Below are 18,224 nucleotides of genomic sequence, written 5' to 3' on the forward strand. Positions count from 1 at the left end.
GAAAAAACAGACCCCCTTTGGACTATTTTCTGTCAGAGTTCTCATAATTTATTGAAATTAATCTTTGGGAGAACCCATGACTGTCCAAAGTGAAATAAAGGCCTGGTGTGGATGTGGCCAGGGATGGTTTGGTTTAAATTTGGGTGGGAGGCTACATGTGCCTGCTGTAGAATAAAAAGCTGGGCGAAATGTTGAAAAAGAATGATACTGTTCACAATGTTTTTCTTTAGAAAGGAAAGGGGCTTCACCTCTGCCCAGTACTCACCCACCCAATCTCCTCCCCTTCCCCTTCCTCCCTCACCTCCCTGTCCCTTCCCCAGGTCAGTTTCATCTATTCTAAACATGATTGCACAGGAGTAAATCCTACTGAACTCAATAAGCATGCAAATGATCAAATCTGTTCTTCCCCCCTCCTCCCTCCTATCCCCTTCCTCTTCCCCACCTTCCCCCTTCCCTCTCCCCTTACAATCCCTTCTTCCCCCTCCTCCTCCATCACCTCCCCTCTTCCCTCTCCCTCCTCCTCCCCCCCATGGCCAGTTTTACCTACCTTAAGCATGATTGCACAGGAGTAAATCCCACAGAACTCAATAAGTATGCAAATGATCAAACCTGCCCTCCCCTCCTCCTCCCTCCCATTACCTCCCTTTTGCCCCTTCCCTTCCCCTTCATTTGCCCCTCCTTCCCCATCCCCATCACCTTCCAATCCCCTCCTCTCTCCCCTCTCCCTCCTCCCACTGAATCCCACTGAACTCAATAAGCATGCAAATGATCAATCCATTCTTAGGAAACTTGCATAGGATTCCATTTCTTACCTCCCAGATTAAAAAAGTAGAACTATTTACAAATAAGCAAAAAAACCCACTTGCCATTTAAGAACATACCTATAGCTAACAGATATTTCTATTAAACTTTAAAAAGCAGGGAAACTGGCAGCTATAGTGAATGCATCAGGAAAGCAGGAGACCTGACCCCCTCTCTGAGATATTGTACTGCCCTACAAATTTGTCAAAATGCAAACACAATTTGGGTTGGTCTTTCACAGTCCAAACCATTTCCTGTGCAGCTTGGAAGAATTTGGTAACATGTGCCTCTGAGCATATGGCGAGTGGTGGCAACACCTGCAATCAGTTCAAATAACAGAAAGAAAACGTGCTGTGCTGATCTTGTTTTAGCAAGGAGGAAGCAACAATATTAAGACAGTTGAGAGTTCAGATAGTGTCAGGTCCAGGATGAGACTGAGGGACCAGACCAGTGGGTGAAAGCAATTCAGTTTTTATTAGAGTGACATCCACACAAACGCTGCGCCTTCTCATAAAGCGCCACTGACTTACAGATCCTGAGACATGGAAAGATAGTTGACAGAGCGAAGTGCACTTTCCCGCCCAACTCTTAAGTAGGACCCAAACGGGCGCAAAGCCTTTCGTTCCGCCTCAATCCACCCTCAGGGGCCACCTGTCTCCCCCTCCCCCTTTCTTGTCTCTTAATTCGTCATCCAGTACGCGGTGAGGGGGGAAGCGCCGGCCCCTCCCCTTCTGAAGATTCCGACTCCAGTATGGTCGTAAGGGGAGGTCCGGGTGGAGGGGGAGGCGTGTGAACTTTCAAGGTTGGCTCTGAGACTCTGGCGCTCCCAGGATCTCCGTTGCTGGGCAACCCTATCTCTGGACATTCCTCTCCTTCTCCTTCGCTCAAGTCTGACAGGGGGCTCCCCTCCCCCTCGTCTTCTGACTCTAAATCCACGGGACCCCAATTCCGCGTCCCGACAGATAGTCACTTTAAATATGTCTGGTTTACTTTGCAATTTTAGTGAAGTTTCCTATAGTAAATCATTCTCTTTTGCTTCTGTTTCTGTGAATATGTGAAGTACAGCAACACTTTGCAACATTAAAAACTCCAAAAACAATTGTGGAATAATGGCACTGACTATTCTGCAGAATAGCTTCCAGTGGAGATGAAGAGTGTCTCAGTGTGCACAAGATAAAACAGTGGGAGGTGAAATATATTCTAGCAAATTTCTAGGTGTGCTATGTGTTTTTAATTGACAATGCCCACCTTTCTGTAAGTGGAGTGGTTTAAGCATAGCAGGCTGAAAACATGCATCTTGTGCAGGCTAAGTTTGCAGGCTAAGTTTGATTTTTCCAACAGCTAGAGTCATTGCTGAAGTAGCAACATATTGTAATCAGTCTGATTTTACATCAAACTGCAGTTTCAGATTCAACTGTTAATGCACCCAAAATAGAAATAGAACATAACCTCCAGTTAACAAAACATCATATGACCATGGTATCCTTCTGGACCGTCTAGCTGGGATGGGATTGGGAGGCACTGTTTTATGATGGCTCTGGTCCTACCTGACAGACAGGACCCAGAAAGTGGTGCTGGGAGACTACTGCTTGACCTCCTGGCAGTTGGCCTGTGGGGGACCGCAAAGTTCCATTCTGTCTCCCATGCTCTTTAACATTTATATGAAACTGCTGGGAGAGGTCATCAGGAGATTTGGAGTACAATGTCATCAATATGCTGATGACACTCAGCTCTATCTCTCCCTCATTGCAGGGAGTGAGTGCTCATCCTAAACCAGTGCCTGGAGGCTGTGAAGGACTGGATGTGAGCTAACAAACTGAAACTTAATCCAGACAAGACAGAAGTACTGCTGGTCAAGGGAAAAACTGCATCAGGGATGGGGTTGCAACCTGTTCTGGATGTGGTTGCACTCCCCTTGAAGAAGCAGGTTCGCAGTTTGGGAGCCCTTCTGGATCCTGCCCTGCTGCTTGAATATCAGGTGGCTGCGGTAGCCAGGAGTGCTTTTGGCCAACTCAAACTTGTCTACCAGCTGCGTCAATTTCTGGAGGCAGTTGACTTGGCCACAGTGACACATGCATTGGTGACATTGAGGCTTGATTACTGTAACACACTCTATGTGGGGCTGCCTTTGAAAATGGTTCGGAAATTGCAGTTGGTTCAAAATGCAGCAGCCAGAATGTTAACTGGAGCACGGCGCAGGGATCATATCACTCCTGTGCTTTATCGACTCCACTGGCTCCCAATTTGCTTCCGGGCCCAATTCAAAGTGCTGGTTCTGACCTTTAAAGCCCTAAACGGCCTTGGACCAATGTACCTGAGGGACTGTTTACGACCATATGTACTTGCCCAGGATTTAAGATCATCTGCCTCTGGTCTCCTCTGTGTGCTTGGAGTGAAAGATGTTAGATTGACAGGCACACGGGAGAAAGCTTTTTCAGCTGTGGCTCCCAAGCTTTGGAATACTCTACCCCAAGAAGTCTGCTCTGCTCCCTCCCTGTTGGTTTTCTGGAGACTTCTGAAAATGATCTTGTTCCAGAGAGCCTTTGGGAGGAATTGAAGGTAGAGCGTGACACTGATTTTATGCCTTCTGCATTAAATTTTACCTTTGTAGTCTGTTTAGTATGTGTGTGTGTGTGTGTGTTGTATTTTATGTATTTTAAATTTATTTTAATGTTTTTGTGATTTTACTGTTTGCAATTTTATTATGTACATTTGAGACTATTTTTGTAAGCCGCCCTGAGTGCCCTATTATAGGGTAGAAGGGCGGGATAGAAATATTTTAAATAAATAAATATGACATTGACCAATAAAAAGGCTTTGAAATTAATAAAAATAAATTTGACACAGATTTCTAGGATGAATAATGAGAGAAATATAATTTTCTAGGTTAGATTCTCTGTAGAAACAGTAGTAACACAGAAAGAAGCAAAGAACACCAACAAGCATACAAAATTGTAATTCTCCATCTTTGGAGATGAAAGGTGTTGCCACCATTCACCATATGCTCAGAGGCACGTTACCAAATTCTTCCAAGCTACACAGGAGATGGATTGGACTGTGAAAGACCAACCCAAATTGTGTTTACATTTTGACAAATGTGTAGAGCAGTACAATATCTCAGAGAGAAGGTCAGCTCTCCTGCTCCAGTGGTGTATTCACTATTGTTGTTGTTGTTGTTGTTATGTGCCTGTGGCTTCCTTTATGGAATCAATCCATCTCTTGTTTGGCCTTCCTCTGCCCAATTTTCCTGCCTTTTAAAATTTGATAGAAATATCTATTGGCTATAGGTAAGTTCTTAAGCTGCAAGGTTTTTTGCCTATTAGTGAATATTTATATAGCATGCTTTCAGTGTTCAAAATGCATTGCATGCATTATCTCACTAATTCGTACAAGAGCTCAGTGCAGTGGGCCAGTATTATCATACTCCTATTCCAGATGATGGGCTACATCTGAGAGAACAATGACTTGCCAAAAGTCATCTGAGCTGGAGAACGAGATTTGAACCAAGAACTTCCGGATCTCACTGCTTCCATTCTTAGTTATTATACTACACTGACTTTGAGATTCAGTTCACATCCATTAGGCACTGCTGTTGCCCAACTGGCATTCATTTCACTGGAGATTAACTGAAGTGATATGAATTCATTATTACTGTACTGAATGCTTTGTATACAGTGCTCTCAGATAACTTACCAGACGCTGGTGGCAGTTGTACTGTATACACCTAAACATTGACATACAAATACAGAAATAAATGTAATTTTAAAACCTAGGAAAAATATAGACAGTTTCTTACCTTGGTAAATGTCTAAAATCTCCTGAGTACTGCTCATATTTGTAGTCTACAATATGCCATTGGGAACTGTAATATTTACAAGCCTAAAGAAACAAAGAAGAAAAAATTACTTCAGCGCTGGTAATCCATGCACAGAAACATGTAGATGGGCTTTGTGGCTCTACCCCCACATGTACAAAGTATTTTGTATGCAAAACAAATATACCTAGTATGTACACTTGTTCTGTATCCCATATATTCCACCAATGCTTGGTGCTATTATCACTGATGCACCAATATTCTGTGGGGAAAGGCCACTTGCAGACACTGTTTTTCGCCTTTCCCACCCACTCCCAATTAACTCTGCCAGATTAATTCTCCTGGAGACAATGACTCTAGATATCTTGAGATGGGAAAGTCCTCGTGCACAGCCTGTTGCTGTGCACCAGACTCTTCAGATGTATAACCTGGTAAAACAAACCATTCAGTCTTGCAATCCTCCATGGTTTAGTCCTCTGGTGAAATCAACAGGGTTGAAGTGTGAGTAAACAGGTGCACAATGGTTACTGTACAGAGAAGCACTTGGGAAGGCACGCAACAGGATTTTCAGTTCCTTTTTTTCTGAACACAGCACTTTCCTTCAATATTATACTCAGGTTCATTCCCCTGAATGTGCATTTGCTACCCTTGCAAATTGACCAGTCCTAAACTTTTCTATTTTACCTCCTCCCCTGTTTTTCCTATTATTCCTTACAGTGCATGCAATCCACATTCCATTGAAGTCAGTGGCAAAATTCCAATTAAATAATTGACTGTACATTGCACCTTCTGTGCATTTAGTTATATCTCAACTTGTGTGTTTTTCGCCAAGCAAGAACTACCCAGTTCTTTTTTCTTCCCACAGCTCATATTTTCCATACCATGAGTCGGCTTTATGGCTCATCTTAGAATCCTTTTTTAGCACAATGAGGTATCTTTCAAAATATATGTCCCCATAGCTCATTACAGATCACTAAAGGAAGCTCCCTCATTGTGAAGAGGAGTGGAACATTAAACATGTAAACTGTGCTGTAATTTCCCATCAGATTTATCCTATTTTATGACAAAAATGCTAAGAAATAAAATAGTCACAAGGAGGTCATCAATAAGATGGCAAAAAAGAGAATGGAATTCATAAAATCAAGCCTTGACAATTATGACAGGGATTAATAACTGTGCAGACATTAATAATACTATACCCCTGATTTATGTGCTGCTATGCCAGCTGCCTCGGTTCTTTGTCCTGTGCTTGTGCCACAAGAACACAGTAGCAAAATTAATTCTTAGATGAGAACTAGGGAATAATAATAAAAAATGGACCACACATGTTGTTCTTCAAATTAAATCTGTGCTTTTGCTCTGCTTCAAGTGCCCTGGATGGAAAGAAGTCCTTAAAATTGTGAATTTCAGTGATTACAGAAAAACACATTCATGATTAAAAATAATAATCTTGGTGGTCCAGGCCAATTATGCAGTATTGTTCATAGTATTGACAATGTTCTGTTGCAGAAGATGTAAAGTGGGTAAAATATATTTTATTAAGGTAACTTATATGGATATAATAGATGAGATTTCAAATTGTATAAAAGTGTTCATCAAGCAATCATCAACTCATTTTCTCAGTAAAAAAAAAAAGGTTTGCAGAATGCCTATATCAAGTACCTTTTGGTCCAATAACACATTTTTCCTTCTTTGGTCCCTGCCCAGTTGGGCTTAATGGAGCAGCAGGGCCACCACCATAAGCCGTGCACACCAGCTGGGACAAAAGGGGGTAGGCAAACTACTGCACCAGCCTGGACTTTTGGAGCTTTCCACTGGCTGCCACTAGCAGAAATCTTGCTAGTGGCACTTCCACCCACCCACGTTTGGCAGTTGGAACAGGGAGCTCCACACCAATTGAGTGACACTTCTGCCCAAACCACCCCACTGCACAAAGGGAATGACACAAAGGGCGTTTGGATCTGAGTATCATTTTCTTCTAGCCTGTTGGCAAAATTAAAATCAATGCATCTTGCGTTGTTGTAAGGATGAACAAAATAAAAACAGTAAAAAACAGTCTACATTATGAGGAGCACATTTATTTATTTTTTTGCATTCATATCCTACCTTTCCTCCATCATGGAATCCAAGCAGCACACATATGGTTCCTAAGCAGCTACCCATTCAGATACTGCTTATCTTTAGCAAGGTAGTGGTCCCATGTGATCTCAGACCATTCCCTGGGACATAAATTATTATATTGCTTACTAGCAAAAAAAATAGCTCATCTTTTCTGCACAAGTAGAGGCAAGTTAGTTGAACTTGGGTCTCACTGAAATCAATAGGACAAGTTAGTCATGACTTAAATCTCATTGATTTAAATGGAAGCTAAGTGCAACAAACTTAGTCTGGATTCAATCCAGTGTGAGTTCTGCATATGAAATACTGGAATGAGATACAAGAGGATCAACTCCTTGTATGCAAATTAACAGGTGGACAAGCACATTCCTATGTTTGCATTTCTGTGGTTTAGGCTTTTCTGAGATAAGGCTTGTAAACATCTGGCCCTTGATAAGTGTATATTTGATTAGCAGCAATAGAGCCTGGCTGGGAGTCCGGAATCCAGAGTCTGTGAGTTCAAATTTCCGCTCGTGCCTCCTGGGTGTCAAGGGCTAGCTAAAGATCACCTCTACAGTGAGTGGCTCAGGAGTTACGTGCCCTGCCACCTGTACAGTCGTGGGCAAGCTGCATAGTCCCAAGGAACCCAGTTGCCCCCCAGCTGGCAGTTGCGGACAAGGAAGGGGCTAGCTTGTGCAGCTGTGGCAAGCTGAGCAGGCCCTAGCCAGCTGGGGAAGACTAGCCTCAGAGAGAGGCAATGGTAACCCCCCCTGAATACTGCTTACCATGAAAACCCTATTCATAGGGTAGCCATAAGTCGGGATCGACTTGAAGGCAGTCCATTTCCGTCTAGTAAAAAAGCTTATTGAGTGAGTTGGGTAAAGGACAGAAAAGATCCCATACTTCATTCATTCACTAGCTGACACATGGACAAAAACTGCATTCTTCAAGAAAAGGCCAGTTTTCTTATTTTCCTTTGGCATTTCTATTGTCATTATAAGTGGAAAAAATAGTTACATATACATGTGGGGAACAACAAAGAGTTAATTCTCAATAGCATGCTATATTGATTTTTTATTTGTAAACAGATACAGAGTTGAGACATACAGCTAATTCTTTGACCTATAGATTAATACAAAGGGTTGCTTTTCTTCAGAAAGATTAATACATCTAATGTAAACAGAACAAGAAGCACATTGAAACACCTTTAAGAGACTAGCTTAAATTTGCAAAACAAGTTACATGAAGAACTGTACTGCTGTTGGAACACAGCACACCATAGCTATGCGCATGCCACAGGGGCCCTTGTAAAGTGCAGAAAATGTTCCAAGAAGCTACTTCCTCTCAGACCACACATCCATAAACTGGGCAGAGCCATATAAATCGAAAAAATGGGGAAAAAATAAAATATTGCTTAGTGGGATCATGCCAGTAACGACGTGAGACTTATATAGTATTCATTGTGCTAGACTTGGAGGAGAGTTCTTTAAAAGGGCTTGGTGATACTGTGAATTTTCTTCCCGATATCATTATGGCACACATCAGACAGGAAGGTTAGACTGGGGAAAGCAACGGAAATCTAGACGAACCTTCCAATGAAAGCTGGAAACATTCCTTAAATATCCTCAGGTCTTAGGTTAGATCCAGTTATATTTCTTTGCAATTTACAAAAGAAAGGGTACCCTATTTGATTCCAGTAAAAACCGTGGAACAAGATAGAACAATAATTAATAACATTTAGCCAAGTTGGGTGTGGTATTGCATTAAGTTTTCCCCTTCCTTTGCTCTGTCAAAGCTGTGTACAGCTCATTTCCAAACATTTTCTTGCATTATCCATTTCTTTCTTTTAACTGGAACACTATACCCACAACACCTCAAGTTTTGGCTAACTAGAATTAACATAATTAATGGGTCATTTGCTACGTCAGCAATGATACAGATTTGATCCACAGTGCAGAACAACATTTGTATAAGTGAAAACAAATTAAGTGACGCAGAACTGAAGGACATTCTTGGCAAGCAATGGAGCTCCACTTGAGTTCCTCTTTCACATATAGCTTAGATTTATACTTTATTCTTTAGACTCTCCCATAGCCTAAAGTAATGAACCACAAGAAGGTTTTATACTGTGTTGAAATTCCAGAATGCCTCTAACAGGGATTAAATAATAGGAGCAGCAGTGGCTAGCCATTTAAAAATAGGAATAATAGATAATTTGATCCAAATATATTACAGGTAATCCATTATAAACACAATTATGAAACTCAGAATTCACATTAGATACTTCTTTGTGTGTGTGTGTGTGTGTGTGTGTGTGTGTGTGTGTGTGTGTGTGTGTCCTTTCTAAAGACAGGTAATGAGTGATCATACCTGCATGCATGGACCTGTTAGTCTGGATCGTTACAACTGTACACATTGAGTTGATCCATATGGTGTTTGGAATGTGCAGAAGTGATCCTGAGGCCACATTCACACTGTACATTTATTCCACTGTTATTCCACTTTAAACAGTCATGGTTTCCCCCAAGGAATCCTGGGAAGTATAGTTTGTGAAGGGTGCTGAGAGCTGTTAAGAAAGCTATATTCCCCTTACAGACCTGCAATTCCCAGAGTTCTCTTGGAAGAGGGACTGGCTGTTAAACCACTTGGGGAACTGTAGCTCTGTGAGGAGAATAGAGGTCTTCTAGCAACTCTCAGCACCCTTCACAAACTACACTTCCCAGGATTCTTTGGGGAAACTATGACTGCTTAAGGTAGAATAATAGAGGAATAAATGTAGAGTGGGAATGAAGGCGATGTCAAGTTTTTGACTCCCTGCTCTTTTTATAGTGATTTTATTGGCTACAAGTAGCAAGTGGATACACCCTAAATATTATTCATAATTAACCTGTAAAATAAATGTTAATACTGGTGAAAAGGCTGATATATAAAACCAGTTATTTATTTATTTATTTATTTATTTGCCACACTTTTCACAGATTATGTCAAGGCAGCTTACAACAAAGGCATAAAAAATTAACAAAAATATCATTAAACACAATAAAAGCATCAATGCTATTGTATTGGTTGGTGGGGAAAATCATGTTTAAAAGCCTGTCTAAAAATTTCAGATTTTAAAAGACATCTGAACCTCTATTGGTAGGGAGTTCCACAGGGCAGGGCCTGTCATCCTAAAGGCTCAGTCCCTGGTAGACTCCAACAAAACCTCAGAGGTGTAGGGAGGGAACACCAAAAATGCTCCATTAGAAGATCTCAGTAACTGAGATGGATCATAGGGAGTCAGGGAGTCTTTAAGGTACTTTGGACCCAAGTTGTTTAGGGCTTTCTGAATTAACACAAGTACCTTGAACCTGGCCTGGCAGCAAATTGGCAACCAGTGCAACTCTTTCAGCAGCAGGGAACATGTTGCCAGTAATCTGCATTTACAGATTTATTTGGGAGGGGGGGATTGTGAATGTATACAAAAACATGTCTCCATAATTTGAGGCTAGATCATGCCAGGAGTTCAATCATGCTAACATCATCGGTGAGCAAGTTACACAGATGACATTCCACTAAAAACATGTTCACAGCCAGGGGGACCATGTCAGAAACCAATCTCTGGTTGTAAAATGTAATGGGTGGTATCTAACTAAGTCATACTCAGAGTAGTCCCATTGAAATTAATGGACTAGTTATGAATTAATTTAAGCGTAGTGATTTCAGTGGGTCTACTCTTGAGTATAGATATCAGCCAATGTTATTTTCCACAGTAGTCTAAAACATTTGGGTGCTATTGGGCAATAATGCACATAGAACAAAGAAATATTGTCTTCATCAGCTCCATATACAGAATTTTAAAGCACATTTGAAGCTTCTGTGTATTCACTCATCTAGATCTAGTGCTTTTGCACATGTGGGTCACAGCTTCTGGTACTTCCACACAGTGAACACAATCTACCAAGTTCCACATGCAACTGGGTTCCATTGTCAAAAATGAATATCGTATCATAGATGCTTGTACTTTTTATTGCTGTTGTTAACATTGTGAAGCAAAATAAAAGGTAAAAAGAAACAGAATGCAAATAAAGAGTGTGCAAACTGATTCAAGTGTTCCAGAGAATAAGTGACAGTGCAGCATGTGTGAATTGCACTTCTTCTCCCTCTGCTTCTGGTTGTTCTCAGAAGAAAAGAACCTCCCTATGGGTGTCAAATACATGTTGTCTTTTTAAAAAGAGCTGGAACCATGGGTGCCATGCCTCTTCTCAAACCATCACCAAGGTGGCCTTGAGATCAAGTGATTGTATTTCTGACCAAAGGAAAACTTTAGCTCCACTGTCTTTATGCATCTGCTAGATTGTGGATTTTTTTTCTGCAGTAAGTGTTTCACCATGGATTGTTACATGAGATTTCCCTCTGGGAGCTCTTACTCAACTGAATATTTGTGTGCATGTGCGATCTTGTATTGTCATATTTGGGTGCATGTGCGTTCCTGCTTGGTACCTGTCATGAGTGAATGGGCAGGCAGCAGTACATTGCTTTAGTTCCTGCTAATCATGCCCCAGCTTGCAAGTACTTTTCAAGCAAGGGTAGCCAATGTGGTGCCCTCCAGATGTTGCTTGACAACAAATCCCATCTTCCTCAGCCATTGACCAAGCTGGCTGGAGCTGATGGGAGTTAGAATCATCTGTAGGGCACTATGTTCTAGGGCCTATTTGTTCACAAACACCTACCACTGTGTGGCGTTTTTAAATTTGGAAAAACGATGTCTAACTCAACGGAAATATACTGCCTTCAAGTCAATTCGAACTTATGACTACCCTATGAATAGGGTTTTCTTGGTAAGGGGTATTCAGAGGTGGTTTACCATTGCCTTCCTCTGAGGCTGAGAGGCAATGACTGGCCCAGGGTCATGCAGTGAGCTTCATGGCCGTGTGGGGATTCGAACCCTGGTCTCCCAGGTCATAGTCCAACACCTTAACCACTTCACCACACTGGCTCTCACTACACCTCACTGGTTCTCTGTCTAACTCAAAATCTTGCTAATCCTTCTATCAGACATCTCAAGACAAGCTGGCCATTCGGCTAAACACTGGGATATGCTGGGACAATCACAAAGGGAGAGAGAGAGAGAAAAGACAAGAGGGGGGAGGAAAATGAAATATGTAACTCAATACTATATGATATATCTGGCCACAACTATAGATGGGAGATGGAATAATGTAATCCTTGCATCAGCCTTTCACAATATGATGCTCTCCAGATGTTGGACTACAGCTTCTACTACCGCGATTACTGGCCATGATGGCTGGGGCAGATGGGAGTTGTGGTCCAAAATATTTGGAGGGCACCAGGTTGGGGAAGTCTGTCCTACATTTTGAGTGATCTGTATTACTGATGATGATATAAAAAATATCCCCATTCTCAACTTTAGTAGTATTTACAGCTTCAGCAGAGGAAAGAAAAGCCTGGGTGCTACTAAATACTTTGTGCTGAGGTCTTCGGTTGCTTACTATATATAGATATGGAAATGGAAAGTGGAACATGTGCTTTAGTATTTGAGTGGGGAAACAGTTTAAAGCTTTTATCCTGAGACTGTTCCATTAACCAAATTCCCACTGAAATCATAATTACATCTTTCTGCACTTACCCTTGTGCTGTGGTTTTCACACTCCTTTTGGCTCCATGGAAGGGTTCAGCCTAAGCTTCAACTTTCAAGTTTGCAATAATTTCCACATAAAAATATGTCATGTTGCACTCTGAAAGTCATTCCCCTTCTAATAAAGGCACCAACGCCTGTGCTGGCCTTGCTACTGTGTTGAGTATTGTGTTGCCAGATTCCGCCTCCCTCCTTCGTATGAAGATCACAATGGGAAGTAGGGTACTTTTCCAAAGTGAGCCCTTGCTAAGTCAGGAAAATAGCTAACCTGCAGCCTCCATGACTATATAAGTGATGTGTGGGGAAGAGCCATAGCTCAGTAAAAGAGCATCTGCTTTCCATGCAGAAGGTCCCAGGTTCAATCCCTATTATCTCCAGGTAGGGCTGGGAGAGACCCTTATCTGAAATCCTGGAGAGCCACTGCCAGTTAGTGTAGATAGTACTGAGCTAGATGGATCAATGGCCAGCTTTCTGTGTTCCTACAGACTCAAATCATATTTGGGCCACGAAGTACAACTTTCCCCTGCAAACAGTAAAAAAAGAGAGCTCCCCACCACCACCAAATATCTAAATTGGCTCAGTGTTTTTCAGTGTTCTTGCAATGTCCTTTAGGTGTAATGAGTGAGAAGGCAGGCAGCAAGCAGTGCATTGACTGGACCCCTGGCAGTCATGTCTTGGTTTGTGGCTGGCAGATGGAATGTACAGCTCAAACAACACCAGCAATGGAGACAATCTCACCCAACAGATGGCAGGACAGACTCTAGACCAGGTATCTGTTCTGGAAACAGGTGTGGGAAACTTGGCTCTCCAGATGGTGCTGAATTATAATTCACATCAGCCTGTGCAAGCATGGCCAGTGACCAAGGATGATGGGAGTTGTAGTTCAGCAGCATCTGAAAGACCAAAAGTTCCTCATACCAGGGTTAAAATTCTGAGCATGTGCCAGCAGGGGTATCCAGGCACAGAAGTGGCTCAAAACAGGTCTCATTTTTCATTTCAAATGGAATATTAATTTCAGGGAAGAGTTTCCAAAAATGAGTATCACACAGTGAAAATTATTATTGTGAATCCATTATTTGTGGACTTCATCAGCATCATTATATGAAAAAGAAAGCAAAAACTGGACAGAAACATATGGCTCAAAGGAAAAGGAAAGCGAGAGTGCCTCATAAAATGGATAGTGTCTGAGAAAAAGCTGCATTATTCAGTTTAATATTTTTTGTACAGATGAAACGGCTAGATATTACCACTTATTTATAGAGTTTTACAGACAAAAATACAATAACCTGTCATGAAAAACACATATAAATTAAAGATTTTTAAAATTTAAACCTAAGAGTAGCATTAAAAGACAAACAAGCATAACAGTAAGAGCCAACCTAACATTATCAAACCCAACAGTGATCCTATTCTCCGCTTTCTCTAATATAGCAGAATTGTTATATATAAGGCTGGCACATATCAGCCTTTGGATACTGGCCATTCAAAGGTCACATAATAAAAGTATTAATATAATGTTAAAGGATTAAATGTAAATTTTGGATGGTTTCAATTTATATAATTGTTCAATTATAAATTTGATTTGTTTTCTGTACTTAAGGGATGTTGTGTTTTCCTCCTGCACCATTCTGAAGAGCACATCAATGGTCACAATTGATTTCTATGAAAATGCAACTTCTACCTTCAAGAGAGAGTTCAATTTAGCCCAGTGTTTTTGCCACAGGAGGCCCATATAGTGAGGAGACATGTCTACCCAGCTGCATCAACCATTCTGGAACATCCCACACTTTGCCTGGCATATTTGTTGTCAGAGTGAGTACCATAAAGATGGTAAAGCACTTTGGAAAATTAGAGGTGCAACATAAATGATAAAGAGTGGTAACAAGTTTTAGTCGTAGTTAATGCTGTTTTGCTCCTTTATGTGAAAATGCCTCGGGGGGCTCTTATTAGGACTGAAAAAAGATATTAAAATAGACAAAACAAATAAGAACACATTATACTGAGACAGACCATTGTTACGTCTGATTGGCAGCAGTTCTCCAGGATTTCAGACAGGGGTCTCTCGCAGCCCTACCTGGAAATGCCGGGGATTGCACCTGGGCTCTTCTGCATGCAAAGTGCATGTTCTACCCTGGGCTACAGCCCTTCTCTGATAAGTGTAAGATATGGATAAAGAGTCACTGTGATAAGGGTGTGATGATTCTAAAACAGCTTCTTTGAGCTTTTCCTGTTAACTTGCCTTATCATTTTCAAACTGCTTTTCTATGAAATGAAAAGGTAGGCAGAAGCTTTCAAAGGTCTAAAGCTCAAATTAATATATTATTCAGGCTGCTAAGAAGCCATAGTGCATGGATCCAGAAATCTCTTGTATGAAGTAGCATGGTATCACTATGATCTGGGCATCATTCAACACTTACGGCTTATCCACACGGGAGCCTAACTTTGTACTAAAGGCGTTGCTTTTACAATCGTAATAGATTTTCAAGGTCCACACTTCTTGCTCAATGGTAGCTTCCAAATCCGCTGTTTTCCATTCACACAAGTAGGCGTTCCTCTGGGAAGGATTAGTGTCGCTGTTTCCTTGTGGCCCACCCTCTAATTTTACACGTATACTCCCTCCGGGTCAAGGCTGAAGCCAGGAGAGCAATTGACAAGAAAAAATGAAACGGACTAGAGCCCCCTCCCCTTCTCCATTGTCCAAGCCTGAGTGAAAGGTGGACGGGGGGGGGGTGAGTGAAAGGCAAAGTAGGCAGCAGCTGTGGCAGCTTTTGCAGATGGCAGAGAGAGAGGGAGAGGGCGATGGGGCATAAGAGAGCCTGCCCACTAAAAAAAACATAGAAGCAAAGCACCTACAAGGAGGAAGTCAGCGCAGCTGAGACAGTTTTGTCTTTCCTTTTCGCATTATCAGCAGATTGGGTTAATATGGATTTAAAGGGGGAAATTGTGTGATAGCTTCTGCTTGCCTGCAACGTCATGTGGATCATGCAAATTACAAGAGGATGTAAGTAGCACCAGACACACTCTAAATCGCTGTGTGGATGAGCCCTAAGATCTGCTCAACAATTAAACAGGCTACCCCAGGAGATGGTGGACTCTTTCCCTCATTAATAATTAAGCAAAAGGCTAGATGACTGTCCATGATGCCATCCAGGCCTGAAAATCAACACTTAGGAAGGAGATTATTCTTCCTGAGCTTTAAAAAATAATTACAAATATTTTTATATTTGTTAAAATGCTATTATTCATGCTTTTGAAGGGTATAACTTTTTGAAAATCCACTGGAGCAACTGTACACATTTAAGGTCAAGAACATAAAACAAATGTTATTTTACCTCTTTAACAAACAAGTGTTCTGCTTTTTCCTCTGCATCTTCAGAAACTGATGAGTATAGTGTTCTTATTTCCCAGGGAAGTGTGGCTATCTGGCAAAAGAGAGCGAGAGCGAGTGAGAGAATGAATGAATGAGAATTAAAATATGGGATATGCATAGAGAACAACATACATCTGGAAAAATAAAATAACAAAGGACTGGTTCATACATATATGTTCATCTTAATTAAGCACTTCTCCAAGTTCCATCAGTGGGAGAGGTGAATTATGCAACCATAAAAGAAATGATTGCCGTGGTGTTGGCACTGAAACTTTTGAATACCCTTCCAAAGGATGGTAATACTAGCATTGACATTGTACTCTTTCTGGCCCGGATGTTCTTATCTGCCCAGTTTTTTTAACTGCCGTATTGTTTAGTTAGCTAAATAGTTTTATTACTTCTCAGATTTTATGTTGTTTTGATTTTTATTGCTTGTTTTAATACTGTACTATTGTATTATTGTAATATTGTATTAAAAGTTTAAACCATATGTTTTGGGTCCCCTTTAATTTATAATACTTGCCTCCTATTGATTGGTCAGTTAAGCAGTTCTGAAGCATGCAACATATTTATAAATGTGGGTTAGAGATTCCTACATTTTTTAAATTTACAGCTACCTTCTGCTCAGAAAGGGCAAGATGTAAATATCTTAAATAAATACAATTTAAATAAAAGATTCAAACTGTTTTCACATTCTCATTTTAGGATAATAGGGATAGGGTACTATGGCATAGAGGTCTGCTTATGGCACAGAACAGCTTTTATGTATCTGAATAGCTATTATATGGAAATGGATAACCTTACTCAGAGACAGGTAACACAAGAATAGAGTTCTTTGTCTCCACTTTTGTTAAACAAGATGTCTGAAAAGCACTCCAACCCCATAGCAGTTAAGCCAGAGAGCAAGACTTTCCAGGTAACTGTTAACAGAACAATTTGCGTTATCAGCTTAACATGAATTGTATAGAAAAGAAAATTCAATATCCTTGAAAGCAGTGGCTACTTTTCACATCCTGCTGAAGGTGAATTTTCAGTGAAATTGCTAAATATATTTCTTCTACATATAATATCTAATATCCAATAGTGATATTTTACAGAGCACTTCCTGTTTATTGGCAACTAAAAGGAATACTTTGTTAATATATCACAATTTCACAGCATGATTGTAGGGATTAAGGAGTGGAACTGCAAAGCATTTTGTGTGATAATGTATTCTATATAATTATTTGTATTTATATAGAACATATCACCATGCAAAATGCTTTGCAGTTCTGATTTCCATAATCTCCATAATCATACTGTGAAACTGATTGTTATTATTCAGCATGATGGAGTATTTGTGATGATCAAAGCTATGTTATTGCTTTTAGCCCATTGGATTTGCTGATGGAAAATGTTGTATGTGATTGCAGGAAGCTGGAAGGTAGACTGACAGCTCTTACAGTTTAGAGCAGGAATGGCCAAAGTGGTGTCTTCTAGATGTTGTTTGACCATTGTTCATGCTGGCTGGGAATGATGAGAGTTAGAGTCAAATAACATCTGGTTTAAGAACTGTGGGGCGTCTGTTATGTTTTGTAACAAACTCAGACACCTTCTTCCCTGCCCTGTATTCTTGCTGACTAAGGCACCACTATCCTTATCGTTTTCTTTTACAAGGAATGAAAATGGCGAACAACTAAGATTTCTGTATTCCAATCACACATCCATATGGGACAGCCTTGATATTGTTGTGTCACAATTCACATATCTATCCTATTCACAAAGTTTGCTGCACATACTTTTCTCCTGTCCCAGCTTTGATGCCATGAGCCAGGAATGGAGAAAAATGCCTCAAACAATGGACTAGAAGGACTAAGGCATGGGGGGGGGGATGAAGACTCTATGGCCTTTTCAACATAATCTTTGTGAGCATGTTGCCCTGGCTGGGGCTGATGGAAGTGGTATTCCAAAACATCTTGGCAGCGCCAGGTTAGAGAAAGCTAGGCTACACTAACTTCAGGGTTTGAAACAGGAATATTTTCAAATCCTACCAAGAGATGCCAGGGATTAAACCTAGGACCTTTTACATGCAAAGCTCAGATAGAGCCCTTTCCCTAAAAAAAGGAAAATCCAAGCAATGGGAGACATAAACCAATATAACTCTCCTCCAGGGATCACTGTAGTCAAGTACTGATTGAAAAGATTCTTAACAAGATTGGGTTACTTGTTGTGTGACATGGGAGGAACCAGGGAGGAGTTGCATTTCATCCCCAAGGTCTCTCTGACGTTCATTCTTGTATATATTATGTCAGGATGTATGGTGGGGGGGAGGATGAAGTAGAAACCACAAGTTAGGAAGACAAGGGGCCAGGTGCAAAACATCTGGTAACTTGATAGCATCATAGTGAAAATGAAATAAACAAATGCTGTGCCCCCATTTATAATGCATCAGGTTGGAAACAGTAATTATTCAGCTGCATTTGCTCAAATAACTCACTAAATAACTTGCTTGAAATATTGGTAGT

The 18,224-nt window shown here is 40.9% G+C and overlaps 1 protein-coding gene across 11 annotated transcripts in view; it reads right to left on the bottom strand.

The window, feature by feature from the left end:
• DOCK10 (dedicator of cytokinesis 10) overlaps positions 1-18,224 on the bottom strand; it is a 280,049-nt gene that overhangs the window by 140,131 nt on the left and 121,694 nt on the right. For all 11 annotated transcript variants that reach the window (XM_061636814.1, XM_061636810.1, XM_061636815.1 and 8 more), the window contains exons 3-4: positions 15,683-15,772; positions 4,598-4,680 (exon numbers count right to left, since the gene is read on the bottom strand). In XM_061636814.1, coding sequence (XP_061492798.1) covers positions 4,598-4,680; positions 15,683-15,772 — 173 coding nt within the window. The remainder of the gene's footprint in view (positions 1-4,597; positions 4,681-15,682; positions 15,773-18,224) is intronic.

The sequence above is a fragment of the Rhineura floridana genome, chromosome 7 (genome assembly GCF_030035675.1).
Source record: "Rhineura floridana isolate rRhiFlo1 chromosome 7, rRhiFlo1.hap2, whole genome shotgun sequence".
In the NCBI taxonomy this organism is placed as follows: Eukaryota; Metazoa; Chordata; class Lepidosauria; order Squamata; family Rhineuridae; genus Rhineura; species Rhineura floridana.